We start from the raw sequence: 20,554 nt of genomic DNA, 5'->3' as shown, positions 1-20,554 counted from the left end.
TTTGAAAACACGACCGACTCTATCCCAACTTGATGCTGTTCCAAATACTTGCAACGGCCAATAAACACACCCCGTGGCAAAAAAAGTAAAATCAAACACAGGTTCTTACAGGAGAGCTGTCAGAAAGAGAGAGGCTCCGTGTGGAGCTGTTTCTTTGACCAGCAGCCTCAAAAACTGACTGCTTGCTAAATCCAAACCAACCAAACCCTTAACTGGGAGAAGCGACCACTCCCCTTTCATTGTACAAGTATTTTAGAAGAAAGACTTAAAAGCATTCACCCAGACATATCAGAACCTCTGACTTTACGAACTCTCTGAAAACAAAACTGAGGGCAACGTGTTAAATGAGCAATATCACCACACAGGTCATGATCTCCAACAAGGGAGAATCTTTCTTTGTCCCATGATACTCAATAGCATTAGCATTATGAATCCCCATTATTGATATCCTGACCAGAGTTATAATTGACCATAAACTGAACTGGACTAGCCATACAAGTACATGGCTACAAGAACGGTCAGAAGCAGGGAGGAACTCATCCCCAGATCACCACCCCTCCCCCTCCCCCCAACAGCCTATCATTGCATCTGTAATCACACTCAAGAAGCTTAAAACATTCAGAACAAAGCAACCTGCTTGATGGATGCCATATTGACAACATATACTTCCTCTACTGCCAATGCTCAGTAGCATTAGTCTGTACCATCTATGAGATGAATTGCAGAAATCTGTTTCCTCAGACAGACAGCAATTTCCAAACCCACAAACGCCATCATCTGGAAGGACAAGGCAGCAGACACACGGGGACACAACCACCAGCAAGCTCCTTTCCAAGCCACGCACCATTCTGACTTGGAAATATATTGCCATTCCTTCAGTATCACTGGATTAAAATCCTGGAATTCCCCAGCAAACGAACTGCAGCCATGCAAAAAGGCAACTCACCAATTTCTCAAGAACAGCAGGGAAAAGCAATAAACTCTGGCCCATTAAAGTGTCACACATATCCCATAGAATGAATTTTTTAAAATGTTTTAACGTACCTCATGTTTATTAAGAAACGCTTCCAAACATGGAAATGTGTAAACACTGCAGATGAAAAGAAAGAAATTCTTAAGGTTAGAAGTTGGAGCAGCATATCACTCAGTATACTTTAATCAATTGAACCTAACACTACAGAAAACATTCAACATGATCCCACTTCTGCCTCCTTCCCAAAAGAAAACAGTTTCAATCTAAATCAGAAGCAAAATGGTGTCAATACTGGAAATCTTAAACAAAAAAACATTCAAAACATACTTAACATGGCAGGCAGTATCTGTGGAGAAAGATACAGAATTAATTGGCAGAATCTTCTATTATGCACTATTAAGTGCCCAGTGTGGAGGTAGGAGTTACTTCTCTTAAAGGCAAATTAGGATGTCTAGCAAGACACACACGAGGAGAACGCTAACCTTATAGGGAGACAAACAGGAGGACCTTGACACTGCCAAGACCTTCCAGGATCACAGTTCTAGGTGTTATATCTGAAGGGCATCTGGATAATCCCTCACCTTCTGCAACCCAAGAGCATCACAGCTAAGTATTGTGTGCCTCCCGGAGCCTATGTCCCAGTTACACTGCAGTGATATACCCCTCTGTCCTGGGCCCTGCATGGGTTTCAAAGTAATATTAATCTGCAAGAATCACTGCAATCACTGCCAGAAAGCAAACATTTTGTACTACACTGACTCCATCTGATAAGACTTCTGATTGTTTCTATTTCTGGCCACAAAGATTGGGATATATTCAGAATTCAGTAAAGGTGGATTAAACAGAGGGAAAGGAAGGAGAAAATAAACTATGAAGGCAACTGAACTGACAATAAGACTTTTTTAAAATATATAAACAGAAGTCAAAGTGAATATAGGCCTCTCACAAAATGAAAGAGATAGTTATGGAAACAGAGTTGAATAGATGTTTTGCATTAGATTTTACATTGGAAGACACGTCAAATATCCCATTAATACTAAAAATACAGGATAGGAGCTAAGAACCATCACCATCATTCGAAACTTAGTTTTAGACAAACTAATAGGGCTAAAGGCAAATAGGTCTCCGGCACTCCTAAAAGAAGTTGACAAGCAGGAGGCTGGAAGAACACTGCAGGCAGGGCAGCATTAGGTGGTGGAGAAATTGACATTTCAGGTGTAACCTTCCTTCAGGACTGGGGATGGGTGTAAGGGGAGCTGCAAATAAAGGGGGTGGCGGAGCAGGGTGGTGAAGTGGGGATAGGTGAAGATAGATAGAGGGTACAGCCTGGTCAATGGGAGGAATAAATCTCATAGGTGGCTGGGAGGAGTAGAAGGGAAGGGCTGGGAAGGGAGATTATTTGAAATTGGAGAATTCAATGTTGAGTTGTTCAAGCTGTAGGCTGCCCAGGCAGAGGGTGAAATGTTGTTTCTTCAAATTGCGGTTTGGTTCATTGTGGCAAATGAGGAAACCAAGGATGGTCTTGTCAGAAAGAAAGTGGGAAGGGGAATTACAATGGGCGGTGACTGGAAAGTCTGGTCAGCCCGTGCAGGCCTGGCTGAGATGCTCAACGAACCGTTCCCTACGTTTATGTTTGGTCTCATCAATGTAGAGAACATCACATCAGGAGCACCTGATGCAGTAAACTAGGTTGGAATAGAGGCTGGTGAACCTCTGTCTCACCTGGCAGGTCTGTTTGGGGCCCTGGATGGAGGTGACGGGAGTGGTGTACTGGCAGATTTTGCATCTTTTCCGGGTGCAGGAGAAAGTACCTGGGATTCAGGAGGTTGCTGGGAAGGGTGGCACAAACCAAGGACTGGCAAAGGGAACAGTCCTCGCAGAAGGCAGAGGGATGGGGAGAGGATGACTTTCTTGGTGGTGAGACCTAGTTGGAGTTGGCAGAAGTATTTAAGGATGATGCGCTGGATGTGGACACAGGTGGAGTGGTAGATGAGGACAAGGGAGACTCTGTCTTTATTACGTTTGAGGGGGGTTTCGGGCAGTGGAACGGGGAAATGAGGTCGTGCAGTGGAGGGCTGTCTGATGAGAGAAATAGGAAAAACACATTGTTCAAAATAGGTGGACATCTGGGATGGTTGGCACTGGAATGTTGTCTCATCCAAGCAGATATGACAGAGGCAGAGAAACTGGGAGAACAGGATGCAGTTCTTGCAGGATACTCGGTGGGAGGAGGTATAACCAGGTAGTTGTGAGAGTCCGGAGATTGTTGCCAGAGATGAAAATGGAGAGGTCAATAAAGAAGGGCATCCTACACCTAGTCTGAACTGGAGCAGTTCATCAACTTTGCCCACAACTTCCATTCTGCCTTCAAATTCACTTGGTCCATCTCAGACACCTCCCTCCCCATGCACCCAGGTTAAATTACTTGTCTACCTTGGATTCCAGCATCTGCAGGTTTTTTTGTCTCTTCCTAAAAGAGGTAGGTACAGAAATAGTGGATACTTTAGTTGCAATTTTACAAAAAAATTCATGGATTCTGGAGAAATACTGAAGGATTGGAAAACTGCCAATGTCATCATTCAAAAAGAGGGAAGCAAAAAGTGGGTAACTATTGTCCAATCAGTCGAACATCTATGGTTGGAAAAAAAGTAGCACATTTGGAAAATCCTAATCTAATCAAGTAGAGTGAGCATGGCTTCATGAAAGGGAAATGGTGACAGACTAATGTATTAAAGTTTTTTGATGAAGTCTCAACCAGAGAGGATAGACAGAAACCCATCAATGGATTGCATTTGGACTTCTAAAAGTCATTTGACAGACTACCTCACAAAAGGTTCAGTTGTAACAGTCCATGGGATTGGAGGTAGTAAATTGGCTAATAGGCAGGTAACAGTGAGTGGGGTTAAGGGGTTCTCTCTTTCAGTTTAGCAATCTCTAACCAATAGGGCTCCACAGAAATCAGTGCTGGTACCACAAATGTTCACAATATATATTAATGATTTGGAGGAAGGAAGTGATATACTATAGCCAAATTTGCAGATGACACAAAAATAGGTGGAAAGACAACTTGCAAGACAGATACAAACAGTGCAGATTGATATTGATAGGTTAAGTATTTGGACAACAAGTTGGCTTGTGGAGTATAATGTGGGGCAATATGAAGATGACAGAAGTGGGTACTGCAGATGCTGGACATTAGAGTCAAGATTAGAGTGGTGCTGGAAAAGCACAGTTGGTCATTCCTGATGAAGGGCTTTTGTCTGAAACATCAATTTTCCTGATCCTCGGATGCTGCCTGACCTGCTGTTCTTTTCCAGCACCACGCTAATCTTGGCAATATGAAGATGTTCATTTTGGAAGGGAGAAATGGAGAAAAACTGCAGAAAGCTGCAACACAATGGGACAATGTGGTACTTGTGCACAAAATACAACAAGACAGCACGAGCTGCAGCAGGTAATCAGAAAAGCTAATGGAATGCTAAATTAAGGGGTTGGAGTATAATAGTTCGGATGTCTTATTGCAACTGGTACTGGTGAGACTACAACTGGACTGTTTTGAGTAGGTGCGGTCTCCTTACTGAAGAAAAAATATTATTTTGTTGAAGACAGTTCAAAGAATGTGCATTTGGACGATCCGAGGTATGTCAAAAGTCTTATTAGTAAAGACTAAACAAATTAGGAATTTACTCTTTAGAGATTATCACTATTAATTAAGGAGTCAATTACTGCCAGAAACAGAGATAATATCTCGAAGGATCCTCAAACAGGCTTTGTGTGTATAACTTAGGATTGATAAGAGGGCTTTCTCTCAGCTCCTTCGCCTCCGCCGCATTTGTTCCGATGAGGCCACTTTCCAAAGTGGTGCTTTTAATATGTGCTCCTTCTTCTCCAACCATGGCTTCCCACCTACAGTTGTTGACAGGGCTCTCGACAGCGTGCGGTCCATCTCCCGCGCCACGACCCTCACCCCCCCCCTCCGCTCCCAGAACAAGGATAGGGTCCCTCTTGTTCTCACCTTTCACCCCACCAGCCTTTACATGCAAAGAATAATCCTCCACCATTTTCACCAACTCCAACACGACGACACCACTAAACACATCTTCCCTTCCCTCCCCCGTCTGCATTCCGCAGAGATCATTCCCTCCAGGACAACCTAGTCCACTCCTCCATCACACCTAACACCTCTCCCATCACACACGGCACCTTCCTATCACACCTAACACCTCTCCCATCGCACACGGCACCTTCCCATCACACCTAACACCTCTCCCATCACACGCGACACCTTCCCATCACATCTAACACCTCTCCCATCACACACGGCACCTTCCCATGCAATCGCAGAAGGTGCAACACCTGCCCCTTTACTTCTTCCATGCTCACCATCCAAGGCCCCAAACACTCATTTCAAATTAAGCAACGTTTCACTTGTACCTCTTTCAATTTGGTCTATTGCATTCGTTGCTCCCAATGTGGTCTCCTCTATATCAGAGAGACAAAACACCGACTGGGTGATCGCTTTGCTGAGCACCTTCGGTCTGTACGCAATCAGGTCCCAGACCTTCCCATGGCTTGCCGCTTCAACACAATCCTGCTCCCATGCCCACATGTCTGTCCTTGGCCTGCTGCAATGTTCCAGTGAAGCTCAACGCAAACTGGAGGAACAACATCTCATCTTCCGACTAGGCACATTACAGCCTGCCGGTCTCAACACTGAATTCAACAACTTCAGATGATTATCCCATTTCGACCCCTCTGTTTTCATTCTGCTCCGTATTTTTATTTCATTTATTTTATTTATCTTTTCTTAATTTTTTTTCACTGTCCTGTACTTCTTATTTCTTGATTGTCTCTCTTTCTCTCGCTCCCCACTCTCTCATCACCTTTTTCCTCTCCTCTTCCCCCTTTGCTACCCTTCTCCCTTGTTTTCCATTTTGCCTCTGCTTCACCCATCCTTCCTATCCCCCATGTATTTTGTCACATAGCAATGGCTTCAGCCTTGGTCATTCACAGCTCCTAATCTCCCTATAATCTCTCTATGCACTGTCATTATCACCTTTGCTTCTGGAGCCATAACTCACCTGCTCTCAGCCTAGTTTAAATACCTCCCTATTTTTCCCTTTTTTTAGCTTTGACAAAGCGTCAATTAGACTCAGCTCTTTTCTCTCCTTACAGATGCTGCCAGACCTGCTGAGATTTTCTAGCATTTTTTTCTTTTGGTTTCAGATTCCAGCATCCGCAGTAATTTGCTTTTAAACCTTGTACTCAGTTGCACAATGACTATGTAGATCCTTTCATGGGTTCAATGTTCTTAGCCATTGTAGATGCCCACTCAAAGTGGGTGGACATACATAGTAGGGTCCATTTATCAAACACTGGGATAACAATAGAAAAATTCCTTGCATTCTTTGCAACACAGCGAGTCCCAGAAGTGTTAATCACAGATAACGCGACATCATTTTTCTGCAGGGAATTTGGTTATTTCTTAAAGTCAAATAGAAAGGCCTGGCAGAAAACGTGCTCCAAATTTTGAAGACTGGTTTGAAGACACCATCTACAGCCTTGTTAAATACAAAGCTGTCATGGTTCTTGTTTCATTGTAGGACCAGCCCACAAACAACTGCGGGTATAGCACCAACACAGTTGTTATGGGTAAAAGGTTAAATCTGATTTTCCCCAGAGTTGGTTGAGGGGGGCAAACAACAGTCTAATGACACAAGACTTTACCAAGCAAGACAGACGTTTAATACAGGGGTCAAAATTTTCTGTCAGAATCACAGAAGTGGCACCATATGGGTAAAAGGCTTGGTCGATACAAGGTCAGGACCAACGATCGGATAGGTGCAACGGTCCTGTATAAGCATGTGGATTATAACAGCCACGGTGTTGCAAACAGTACATGGGGAAAACGTGCCCTGCCTCTCGGAATCTTCAGAAGTGCTACCAGAACCTGTGGATGCACCTTCTCCATCAAACATTGTCGAGTACACTGAACCTAGGGTGGACATGACAGAAGTAACTGCGTCAATGTCTTTACTGCCAGAAGAAAAGAATTAAAGTCTGTTGAGGCACTCTTGATATAAGAGGCGAGCTCCCACGCATTACATGGATGCCAATCCGAGGAACCCGACCTAATGCTAAAACATCTCAGTAGGCACTCAAAGAGAAAGCACCGGTCAATGTCCATGATCTTAGAGGGGGAAGGATGTAGTGATTGTAATGAGGTCATGCAGCTGGAGGTCAGAGCTTCCCGATTGGGGCTGTTAATCTAGTTATCTCTTAATATATTCTGTAACTCAAAAATGGCACTGGAGCATGGCGAAATATTACACTTTTCACTATTTATTTAATAAATACAAGTTACAATAAATCATTCATTCATTCAGTCAATCTTGTTCAATCAGGGACCCCTGGCTGATATAAAAAAGTTGAATATCAGGGACACTAACACTCCGGTGCCAGACTCAGAATGAGGTGGAACTATAGTCAAGGACTGTACACGCGTAAATAAAGGGTAACTTGGTAGGGGATACCTGCCTCTATCCGAACCATCCAACCCCAACCCTTGAATTCAGAGGATGAGGAATTGATACTAATAAATTACATCACTGCCCCCAAAGTTTCCCCAATTAAGATTAAAGTCCAGGTAAATGGCTATCCCCTAGACATGGAGGGAGACACAAGTACTACTATCTATCATCCGTTACACATTATTGGGATCACTGTACACCCAGTTATGCTGGGGCAGCAGTCTGACTCCTCTTAAATGGTATGCAAGGGCCAGGTTCCAACCTTTAGAGATGGGATTGCCTACAAAGAAAATCTGCCTGGATTGGCAACAGATTTTAAAATGGTGCTAATGATCTATATGAAGTCATTGAGAAGTATCCCAAAATGTTCCAAACAGGCCTCAAAAAGATAAAAAGTGTCAGGGTCTAGAGTTACGTAGATCTAGAGTCTCCACCTAAATACCTCATGGCACATCAATGTGTTTTTTGCAATCTTCTGCTTGGTTTTGACCCCGTACACTTCCAGCCCCATTTAAGGATAACTCCCAGGATGCCTGGAGAGCCAAGGTCCTTATATGGGCCATGTCTCTCCCTTACACTTTGTGAGATCTATGGAAAGCTTTAACTCCATTGTGTTTCTTGGAATCAGAATCCCTTTTAATGCATTTCTCTATCTCTTCAACATGATATAATCTGTCCTTATCGACTCTGTACCTGAGTTATGTCCCTTGTTTACCTGGAAAATACATGTTCCCCTTTTTAGCCAGATGTTAGCCTCCGAAAAAATGCTATAAGACCTCACCCAAACTCTCTACCTGTTTCTTTACAGTAGTTCCTGAGATTAAAACATTATCCAGATAGACTGCCATTCTGGGCACTCCTTGGAGCATGTTTCCATTACCCTTTGAAAGATGGCACAAGTTGATTACAGTCCAAAGGCAAAGTGAGTGTACATATACAATCCATTGTAAGTATTTAGAGTAATATACTTCCTGAATGACCCAAGTTTGGTTTGATTTGATTTAATTTGGTTTTATTATTATCACATGCATTGAGATACAGTGAACAGGCAAATCATACCATGCATAATTACATCAGGATAATAGAATAGAATGTAGAATATAGTGTTTCAACTTCAGAGAAGCTGCAGAGAACGGTCAACTTTAATTTATGAGAACTCTGTTCAGAAGTCTGATAGCAGCAGGGAAGAAGCCATTCTTGAATCTGTTTGTACATGTATTCAAACTCTTATGTCTTCTGCCCAATGGAAAAGCGTGGAAGAGAGTATAGGCAGGGTGGGAGAAGTCTTTGATTCTATTGGCTGCTTTCCTGAGGCAGTAGGAAATGTTAATCAGAGTCAGTGGAAGGAAGCTGGTTTTTACTACAGCACCACTGATACTGACAGAGGTGTGTCCTTCACTCTGCTGTCTGAAGTTGATGACCAGCTCCTTTGTTTTGCCAACATCGAGGGAGAGATTGTTACCTTTACACCATGCCACTTAGCCCTCTGTCTATTTCCTGTACTCTGCCTCATCATTAAGATCCAACCCACTGTGGTGGTGTCATCAAAAAACTTGTAAATGAGCAGAATTTATATAAGGTGTATAAGGAAGGAGCTGTGTACGCAGCCTTGCAAGGCACCAGTATTATTGTGGGATTATTGTGGAGGAGGTGTTGTCGTCTATCCTTACTGATTGCAGTCTGTGGGGCAGGAAGTCAAGAATCCAGTTGCAGAGCGGAAAGCAGACTCCTACGTCATGGAGTTTAGTAATAGGTTTGCTTCGAATTATAATGTTAAAGGCAGAGCTAAAGTCAATGGTAGGAGTCTGATGTATGTTCTAGTTGGAGTTGGTATCGCTCATATTCAGTTTAGTAAATATGATGCCTAATCAGCTTTTTATGAAAGTCTTTCATGCATGGCATAGGGAATGTATTTAAATGGGAGCTTTGTTGACTATCAACTCATAAGTCCCATAGAAACAGATTGAGTTGTCTGGTTTTACTACTGGAATGACCGACATGGCGCATTCAGCAAATGGTACTGTGTGTTTAATGCCAAGTTTCTTTAAATGTTCCAAACTGGCTTCTATTCTGGAACTCAGGCATAGAGGGAGGGTTGTGATGACCCCATCAAGGCTCAGGAGAATTAACAATTAATCTCCCTGTGGAGCTTGATGAGTATGAATTCTCTGGATACTGGCTAATGACCTGCCCAGCTAGAACTCATCACCTGAACCATTTGGACTTCATGAACAAAGTTATGTATAGATGCAAGATTAAAATTAAATAATAATTAAATTAATAACTGCTGTCAATTTTGTATGTACATTTGATTGGACATATTAACTTCTTGACATGTAAATTAATTTATCACTAAATTTATAGTCTTATATTGTGTTATGACTATGACACCTGGAGGAGTCCATAAATTCCTCTCTTCATTCTTGACATTGGTATAATAATTTTCAAACACGTGATTAATTCCCAATTTAACACACAGTCCAGGAGCTAGGTTTATTATAAACTTCATTCAATAAAAGAATATTTATTTAAAATCATAAAGAAAAAGCAGATCTTGGAATGCATCTACAGAACTGTCTGTCCCAAGCTAGGGCTAGTGTAAGTATACCACAAGCAGTAGCTCTACTTTGATGTTCAACAAGACATAACGTTCCTTTCCAGTTGACCTTCCTGAGTTATTACAAACTATATCTCTACTTCTAATCATAGAATCATAGAATCATACAATATGGAAGACGCCCTTCAGCCCATCGAAGACTTCACCATAACTACACTATAAACTACACTCGACCCATTTTCTAAAACTAGACCCATAGCGTTGATTGTTATGATATTTCAAATGCTCATCCAAGTACTTTTCAAAGGTTATGTGACTACCTGCCTTAACTACTCTCTCTGTCAGTACTTTCCAGACCCACACCAACCTCTGGGTGAATTTCCTTTCCTCAAGTTGCCTTTCAGCTTAAGATTATGACCCCTGGTAACTGATTCTTCGACTAAGGGGAATATAGCTGCTTTCTATTCACTCTGACCATGCCCCTCAGAACCTTACACACTCTGTTGGGTCTCCTTCAAAGAGAAGCAAGGAGAAATATCCTCACAGTCCAAGCTGTACAGCTTATTTCAATAACATCACTCTCATTCTTCTAAACTCCAAACTGAGCACAGCTTTTCTCTGTTTACCCTGTATAAACCTTTCATAATCTGTCTAACTCCATCAAAGGCCAAACCTTTCTTCATAAGATAAATTTTTCATCCCAGGAACGTGACAAGTGAACTTGTCTGAATTGCTTTCAATGCAATTCAATGTGTTTTTGAACGAGACCAAAATCTTACACAGTAGTCCAGATACGATCTCACCAAGGCCCTGTACCAAATTTCCCCACACTTACATTCCATTCACCTTGCAATAAACATTAACATTCATCTTCCTTGACATTTCTATAACTGCAAACTAACCTTTTACAATTCACATAATGGGACATCTAAATTCCTCTGTACTTATGAGTCCACTTACATAGTGCAGTGTTTTCTTATTCTCCCTACTGAAGCAGACAAGGTCCCACTTTCCCACATTATACTCCACCAGCCACATTTTTGCCTCTTCAATCTATCTATATCCAAATAGTCATTTGGTAGTAAAGGATTTGTGTATTGCTAGAAAAAGGGTATACTTCATCTAAGGAAGGAAGAGTGTTTGAGAATAAATGGGTAAGATATTGCAGACAATACTGAGAGTGGTACATTAACATTGGCATATCAAAAGTGATAGTGTGAGCATGAGGTATTGAAGAGAAGATGGTAGCATTTCAGTAGCTATATTCATTCAATATTGCGTGTGAGGAAGGTGTGGCCAGATACCACCACCATAGGGCACCAGTTAGATAAGTGCTGAAGATAAATATTGCATAAAAAAGAGAGAAGGAAATGCGTTTATATAGTCCTTCTTGTCACCACTCTATATCCTAATCCTTTCACAACTGATGAAGTAGTTTGTTCAAAGTAGTTTGTACTGTAATCACATTGGGAACAGAGGAGGCAAGCTTTGCAGAATGTGATACTTTAACCATGAGATGTGGTAGCAGGCCAATTATCTGTTTGTATGACTTGAATAAGGAATAAACACTAACCAGGACTCCAGGGGTAACTTTACTGGCCTTTGAAATTAATGTTATGGGCTATGTCTTTGTCCCTAAAAGTGGAAATGACAATTTGGCTTTATGTTTCATTCGAAAAGTGCAGCAGTCCTCAGAAACATACTGATGTATCAGCTTGGTTAAAATGATCAAACTTCTAAGGTTGGAGAGAAAATCAATGCAAAGAAATACATAATTGTTTCGGTCTAATATGGTCCACTTTTGTTTGGTACCAACTATTACCAAAAGCTCAAATAAAAGCAAAATACTGTAGATGCTGGAAACATGGAGCAAAAACAGAGAATGCTGGAGTAATTCAGCAGTTTTTAAAGCCTCTGTGGAGAGAGAATGAATGATTCATGTCCAATATAGTTCTCCTTCAGTTCTGCTATAATTGAAGAAAAATACCAATTTGGTGGTGAGTGATTAATAAATTTAAAGAGAACATGACCTGACAAGTACTCTAGCACCATATTGTTTCACATGCAGCTAATGCTGAGTATTTGATTCATTATCAATATTAACAATATCGAAATACATTTCTCACTGAGCACACTCACAATCAGAATATAAAAGTGGCTAATATTTTACCTTGTCCTTTCTCCAAGCGTACCATTAACCTGGTTGAGGAATCTTCTACAATCCTACAAATAATAATGTTTAAAATACTGTCTATTCCACTTTCAAACAGATTACCAAATTAATAACGGTCAAAGATTTATCAACCTTACTTAGTGTAAATGAAAATAAGTGCTATTTATTTGTTAAGAGGGAATGGCGATGTATTAGAAATTGCATATACAAGATATAATGCATTTCATGGCAACACAAATAAGCTTCTTTTTTAAAAAAAATCACAGCTACAATGTTAAACATTCAATTTCAATTTGAGCTCCTTCTGGAAATTAACGTAAAATATATTTGAAATTACAGCTAGTGATCTGTCAATTAAAATCGTGATATGTATGCCCCTTCATTTTACCACCCAGCATGAAGGATGTGATTTTCACATATGCAAAACATACTTTTAATCTGTTTCCGTTTTATTCATGCATGGTACATGTGTTTTGAAACAGATCAGCATTTATCATCTACTCCTATTGGGCTCTAGAGTGGTGATGAACTTTCTTCTTCCACTGGTCCTGTCAATGTGGTATAGGTCCACACAATACTGTTAAGGAGGGAGTACCAGTCTTCTTTTTAAACAATACTCTCTCTAAGATGCACAGCCATTCAGCAATCAACTTGACAGGAACAAGTTCTACACAAATGGCAATTTCATTCAGATCGACATGGCCACAATCATTCAGGAATTTTAAAAGGAGCACACAATGTGGCGGCACAGTGGCTCAGTGGTTAACACTGTTGCCTCATAGCGCCAGGGACCTGGGTTCAATTCCAACCTCGGGGGACTGTCTGTGTGGACTTTGCACATTCTCCCCGTGTCTGGGTGTTTCCTCTGGGTGTTCCGGTTTCCTCCCTCAATCCAAAGATGTGCAGGTTAGGTGAATTGGCCATGCTAAATTGCTCATAGTGTTCAAGGATGTGTAGGTTAGATGCATTAGTTTGGGATACATGTAGGAGAATGGGTTTGGGCAGGTTACTCTTCAGAGGGTCGGTCAGGACTTGTTGGGCCGAAGGGCCTGTTTCCACACTGTAGGGATTCTAGGAGATCGAGAACAATGCAATAAACAGCCATGAACAATGAAGGGAAATTCAAATAAAGCTTGATCTTGCCTAATTAAGATTGAAAGAATAGTAGAGTGTCAGAATGCTGTGTGGCCTGGAGTGAAATTTGCAGATGACATTCCCATACACCCAAGGCATTTCTTCTTCCAGGTGGTAGAAGCCGTCGGTTTCAAAGATGCTGATGCTCAAACTATGGTGAATGGTAACAATGCAATTTTTATCTAGTACACAAAACTGTAAATGTGTTGTTGGTGAAGATTGTGAATGCTTGAGATGCTAGTTACGTATTGGTGCTTATAGAACTATCAACAATACTTGTAAAATAAAATTCTGTTTCACTAATTTCTTTCAGGGAAATAAATCTATGACTCCAGACATCCAGCATTATGATTAACTTTTACGAGCCCTCCAAGTGAACTAGCAAATCGTCATGTTACACAAAACAGCCAAAGGCAAATTGAAAAGGAATAAAATAGAACCTCCATAGCCACCTGATGAAGGAACAGCGCTCCAAAAGCTAGTGCTTCTGAATAAACCTGTTGGACTATAACCTGGTGTTGTGTGATTTGTAAGTAAAATAGAACCGACTACCATTAACTTTGGCAATGTACACAAAAATGGCACATCAACCCTACAAAGCCTTCCTTACATGGAGGCTTTGAGCAAACATTGGGAGAGCTGTCAAGCAAGAGTCTGACACTGTTAAACCCATGTAATTATACAATAAATATCCCAAATACCATCAACAGTGTTGAATATCATTTGGACAAAGTACTAGTAATGGAAAGTGCAGACAATGTATTTTGGATGGGGATTTCAATATCCATCACCAACCCCGGCTTTGTAGAACCACCACTGACTGGACTAGTGAAATCCTGAAGGGCACATCTGTCAAATTTGATATGCAGAATGTGATGAGGAAATGATCATGGGGGAAGCTACAAGATATCATCCTCATCAATCTATCTATTGCAGGTACATCTGACCACTGCACAATGCGTATGAAGGCGCAGTCCTATTTTCACATTAAAGATATCCTCTATTGTTTGTCTGACACTGTCACATTACCAAATAGGATACATTCAGAACAGATCTAGCATCCATGAGATGCTGTGGACCATCAGCAGCATCAAAACTGTATTCAACTACAACCTATAACCTCATGGCCCAGCGTAACACACATTATACCACTTCCATCAAGGCAAATGATCAACACCAATTCAATGAAGAGTGCAGGATGGCATACAAAGAGCAACACCAGCCAAGTATTAAAATGAAATGTCAACCTGATTAAACTACAGAGGACTGTAAACAATGGGAATGTATTGTGAAAAAAAGAGCGAAGTGATCTCAGATCTAAACGATCAGATCCAAACTCAGCAATCCTAGCACAATGAACCATGGATGTTGGCGGACAATTTAGCAATTAAATAGAGGCGGTGGCTCCACAAATATTCATTGCCTGAATTAGAGAATGCCCAGCAAATCATTTAAAAATTATAGGCTGGGTTGTTGTGGTACAGAGGTCGCATCTATGCTGCACATCCTACCTGCTCCAGAAGCTGTAATAACATCTCTGAACAAGTTCACTGGAAAACCTACAAGACAAAAAGAAGCATGCAGATTCACCAGAAGGTGATCCATTTTAGCTTCCCATTGAGATCTTTAGCCAATGCAATTCACTCCTTCTGATATCAAGAAACACTCTCAGCATCAGCAACACAACACAGACTCTTCTATCCATCACAACCACACCGGTCAAAAACAACCACCTAACTATTCTAATTCCATTTTCAATCACAAGGCCTACAGCCTTGGTATCGCAAGTGAACATCTAAATAATGAGACTTTCTGCCTCTACTACCCTTGCAGGCAGTCAGCCATAGATTCCCAACACCCTCTGGGTAGAAGGGTTTTTCATCACACCTTCTCTAAACCTTCTGACCCTTACCTTAAATTTATGCCTCCTGGTCAAAATACTTCTATTAAAGGAAAGTGTTCTTTCATGTTTATCCTGTCAATGTCCTTCACATCCTCTCTCAATATCCTTTGCTCCAAGAAAAAGAACCCCAGTCTGTCCAATTTCTCTTCATAACCAAAACTCTTCAGCCCAGGCAACATCAATGTGACTCTCCTCCCTTGTGTTATCACACCCCTCCCATAAAGTGGATTCTAGAACTGCACACAATACTCTAGCTGCAGGCTAACCAAAGTTTGTACAGTTCCAGCATAACCTCTTTGCTTTTAAAGTTAATGCTTCAGCTAATAAAGGCAAGTATCCTATATGCCTTCTTACCACTTTACCCAGCTGATACTGACCTGACACCTCAAGAAATTGATGATCATGTGCACTAAAGGTCCCTCTGATCCTGAATGCTTTTCAGGATCCTACCATTTATCTGTCTTGTTTGTCCTGCCCAAGCGCATCACCTCACATCTATCCAGTTTGAATTCCATTTGCCAATGATCAGCCATCGACCAGCCCATCTACATCTTGTCCTAATCTAAGGCTATCCTCTCCACGCAAACTATGTATTATCTGCAATCTTACTATTCAACCATCCTACATTCAAAGTCTAAAGGCAGTGCCGGCAAGCTAAGCAGTGTTTGGATTTCTGGGCCCATCCATTCCTCACTTCTTTTGGACTGTTTCCTTCCTTCTTTCCTTACCCTTTTTGTCTTCCTTTTTTTCTTTTTCTTTTTATTCATCTTCTCTCTGTTGGCAGCAGAGGAGGTGACATTATGGGGGAGAACAGCTGGAGCAGGACACTTGGTAAGACAGTGGCCTGGTCTGGCAGCAGAACCAAGGATTCCTGGTTGTGATAGGCCCAAAGCACAGACTCCAGGTGTTGGCGAGGCAGTCACTTCAGCCAAGCCAAGACTCCTGGGAGGGATGGCCCCAGATCAGGGACTTCAGGCATCAGTTGCAGCGGAGCATCGGAACCAGGCACTCCTAGCTGTAGTGGGCCTGGAGCAGAGATTCCTGATTATCAGCATGGCAGCAACGGCAGCTCTAGTTGTAATAGGCCCAGAGTCAGGGATTTCTGATAGCAGCAACAGTCGGAGTCTGGGCTCTTGTTTGCAGGGCATGTGTGGGTCAAGCAAGAAACCTGGCATCAGCAGCCCGTCGGTGAGGTAAGCCCAGGGATGAAGAGATGGTGCCTGAAATGTGATGGTCAACTGGAGGGCTCAGGACTCCTGGTGGAGGCAGCGGAACAAAGATGGACTTCCTTTCAGGTTTATCTTTTTATTCCTTATTCAAGTGGCAATAGTGTAAGCTTTTCACTGTATTTTATTGTGTTGTTCACTGTAGAGTACAAGTGATAATAGATCATCATTTAAATCATCTATTCAATAGGAATGGTCCCAACACTGACCCCTGTGGAACCCAAACAGATACAGACTTCGAGTGGGAAAAACATTTTTTGACCATCACCCTCTGCCTCCTGTCATTCAGCCAATTGTGGATCCAATTTACCAAACATCCTTGGATCCCATGGGCACTTAGCTTTGCTATCAGTCTCCCATGCAAGACCTTATCAGAAGCCTAGCTGAATTCCAAACAGAATGCATTAAAAGCATTGCCCTGATCTACACTACTGGTCACCTTATCACCCATTCTCCATTGGTTAGAGTCGTACTTGGTACAAAGGAAAATGGTGGAGGTCAGTCATCTCAGCCCCAAGACATCTCTGCAGGAACTTCTCAGGGATGTGCCCAAGGTCCAACAATTTTCAGCTGTTTCATAAATTACTTTGAACAATCAACTTGATATTCAAGGATTATTACCAATTGAAAAGAAATTCCACCATCTGCCAGGATGGAATTTGAACCCATGTACTCAGACCATTATTCTGGATGAGTAATTCAGATATCACAATCCACCACCATCACCCCAGGCTACATTAACAGTTTAAAAGTTTTGGTCATTAAAGTTAGATCGATTTTTTTTTATTGACAAGGGAGTCAAGCATTATAGACTGTAAACAGGAAAGTGGATTAGAGACCACATCTAGATCAGTCATATTTTAATGCATAGTTAGAGTAGGCTTAAAGGGTCAAATGGCCTGCACCTGCTCCTAAATCCAATGAACCTTGCAAATCACAGTGCTTGGCAACTGTGTCACTGTTCCTTCATTGTCATTAGATCAAAATCCTGAATTCTCTCAGTAGCACTTCTATGGGTGCTCCAACATCATGATGGCTATGGCTCAAGAAAGCAATTCACTATTACCTTCTCAGGAGTAATTAAAGATGGGAAATAAATGCTGGCTTAGACAACAATGCTGTCATCCGTAAACAAAAAAAATGGCAAATTTTGTAACATGCTGTTGCGCCTTTCATTCCATCAACATCAACTTTCCTGAAGTTTGTTTTGAGCCACTTTATCAAATATGTTTTCAAAGTCCATCTGCATCAACAGCCAACCAAGCAGCACACTGGATGCCTGCATTCTTGACCATTCTTGCCAACACCTGGAAACTACAGACCAGTCATGCTAACCTTAGTAGTGGGGAAACTATTGGAAGCAATTCTAAGGGCTCTGTGCAACTCAGCCGAACATGTTGCTGTGAAATTGGCTCTGGCTGCATTTCCCAGATAAGCCAACACCCTCATTAGTAAGTAGAATAGAACAGTGGTTGGAAAATGTGATGCACTCAGGAGTTTCTGCAGACACTACATGTTGGTACTGATTGTCTCATGGTCACTCATTTGTCTCTGCCTGCATACTCAAGCTCTGAGGTAACCTCACGTATAAACACGTTGTCAACCTCACAGTTGCACAGCAGTGGACGCCAGCAGCTGCTCAAGATCTGAAATCTAGAGATCAAGCCACTGCTCTTCACAACACTTTCTGCATCTATGGCTATTCATGGGAATCATCATCAAAACTGAAATATTAGCATGTTCCTCCCAGTACAGATATTACTTTGCTAGCTGAGTATTTGCAATATTTTCATTTTTTAAAATTAAATATAATGTTCTTACTGTTTCAAATGCAGAATCCTTAATTCTCTTAAATGCATCAGCAACAAACTCCATGTAAAACCATTCATCAGCCATTTCTTGCCGCTGAGTCTCGGATGTCATTCTACACAGACTTTCTGTTATAGCAACCTGTAAATTATAATCTGTAATAAAGGAATAAGTCATTTTACAAATGGGACTAATTATGTCTCAAAATATGAACACAGCACTTTGATTACTATATTATATTGTTCACTGTGTTGCTATTCTTTAAGTTTTTAATGGGGTTAAGCTTATTTAAAGGTATTTGTTTTCTAAATCAATATCTTAATGGAAATATAGTATGTTGCCAATTTGGTAAATACAGTTTTATTTGTTAATAACGTTATATTTTGATCACATTTCAATGAATCATAGAAACTTACAGCACAGAAGGTAGGCATTCAGCTGATAACTTAGTCTAATAGCAAGAAGAAACACATGCTTAGTCCCATCCTTGCTTGCTGACCACACTAAGTTCCTCATCCTCAAAAACTTCTTAAATATTATTTATGGAATCAAATTGAGGGTTCCAAATACAGACAACTGAGTTAGAAACTTTATCATGTGTTCATTTATGGATTATTTAATGATGTTTATAAATTTATGATTTTTGATCATTGACCCAATTACTATACAAGGTCATTATTTTCCTCTATCTGTTCCATCAAAACCTCTCAACATTTTACAATTCTTTTAACTTTCTCCATCCCAAAGTCATCTCTTCACATGTTAAATTTCTCCTCATTGCCTTCATCTCTGGTAACATCTGAGTAATCTTTAGACTTTTTAAAGCATTTATACATGTCGTGAAATGAGATGTCCAGCAACACTCCTTTCATAAATATATTGTCTCTTCTTGTTGACTCCGAGATAATGGGAATTTTTTTTCTCCAGTTAACTTTATCAAAACCCTCTTCACTTCAAAATTTCTATTCAGACAGCTTTATGTTCAAAGAAGCACAGTTCTATCTTTTCCAACCTCTCCTCAAGGCATGAGTCCCTCATCTCTGGGAACATTCTGGTAAAGCACCTCTGGCTTCTAAAACATTTTTTTCTGAAATGTGGTGCCCAGCTATGGACTAACTAGTGATTTATACCTTCATAAGCATGATCTCTTTGCTCTTATACAAATTCCTCAAATATAGAACCAAAATATCAATATACATTTTTAAACCCCCTTTTTAACTTTGTGGACATAAGCAGCAAGATGTCTTATACATATTGTTCCAATGTCATATCTAATATCTTGGCTTTCAGTTTAAGTCCTCCAAAAGTGATACCACTTTAACTTATACAGACTGACCTCAATCTGTAAAGCACCTGCTGACTTGACAATATTGTATGCCATCCTAAATGCCAAACTACCCTCAACACCATCCATTATCACTGAATCACATAAGCATTACGGCGCAAGGAGGCTACTTGGCCCATGTGTCTGCATCAAAACTTTGCCAAGTTTCATATCAAACACAATCTGTAATGCTCTTCTCTACACCCACACCTGGATCATTTATAAAAAAATTTTTAAAAAGAGTAAAGGACCCAAAATGAAGCCATGAGGAGCACTACTGCAAGCTGTCCCAAAGTCTTAATGTCATCCATTACATTTTGATTTCTTGCGGCAGGTAAATCCAAACCTTTTTCCTTTTCATTCCCAGACTTGCATCTTCTTAATAAGGCAGATTACCAAAACATGATGTGTAATAAAATATTAGCTTTCCTCGGAATATTGGTAATGGTGGGAAAATGGAGTCGTGGTAGAAAATCAGCCATGTTCTCATTGTTTGGAATTAGATACAAATTAGGTACAGGAATAAGCCATTCTGCACCTCAAGCCTGCTTCACCATTCAATAAGATTGTGGCTGATGTGCATTACAGTTTCAGCTCTGCATGCCCAAATACCCCAAATAATCCTTGATTTCCCTATTAGTCAAAAATCTATCTAACTCTGTCTTAATATGTAGTGACACTGTCTCCATCCCTCTCTGGGCAGGAGAGATCCAAACAGTCATGTCCTTGACAGAAAGAGACATAGTACCAGATTATTCTTTAAAATGAATCTGCAAATATAAAGTACAGATGTTTGGTAATTGGAGGTGCCCATCCCATCTTAAATCTGCTGAATAATGTCACGATCCTCTGGGTATAGAGTGGTTAGCTCAAGTTCCACCATTCCTGGTCCAGCCACAAATGTTAAGATTTAATGAAACTATCT

General features: G+C 40.9%; 1 protein-coding gene across 1 annotated transcript in view; it reads right to left on the bottom strand.

The window, feature by feature from the left end:
* Window positions 1-20,554, bottom strand: part of LOC122559938 (synaptonemal complex protein 2-like) — a 263,416-nt gene that overhangs the window by 104,614 nt on the left and 138,248 nt on the right. The window contains exons 11-13 of the mRNA XM_043710047.1: window positions 18,318-18,460; window positions 12,231-12,283; window positions 1,045-1,090 (exon numbers count right to left, since the gene is read on the bottom strand). Coding sequence (XP_043565982.1) covers window positions 1,045-1,090; window positions 12,231-12,283; window positions 18,318-18,460 — 242 coding nt within the window. The remainder of the gene's footprint in view (window positions 1-1,044; window positions 1,091-12,230; window positions 12,284-18,317; window positions 18,461-20,554) is intronic.

Source organism: Chiloscyllium plagiosum, chromosome 20, assembly GCF_004010195.1.
Source record: "Chiloscyllium plagiosum isolate BGI_BamShark_2017 chromosome 20, ASM401019v2, whole genome shotgun sequence".
Classification (NCBI taxonomy): domain Eukaryota; kingdom Metazoa; phylum Chordata; class Chondrichthyes; order Orectolobiformes; family Hemiscylliidae; genus Chiloscyllium; species Chiloscyllium plagiosum.
The sequence above is the reverse complement of the archived record's forward strand: the minus strand, read 5'-3'. Positions and strand labels throughout refer to the sequence as shown.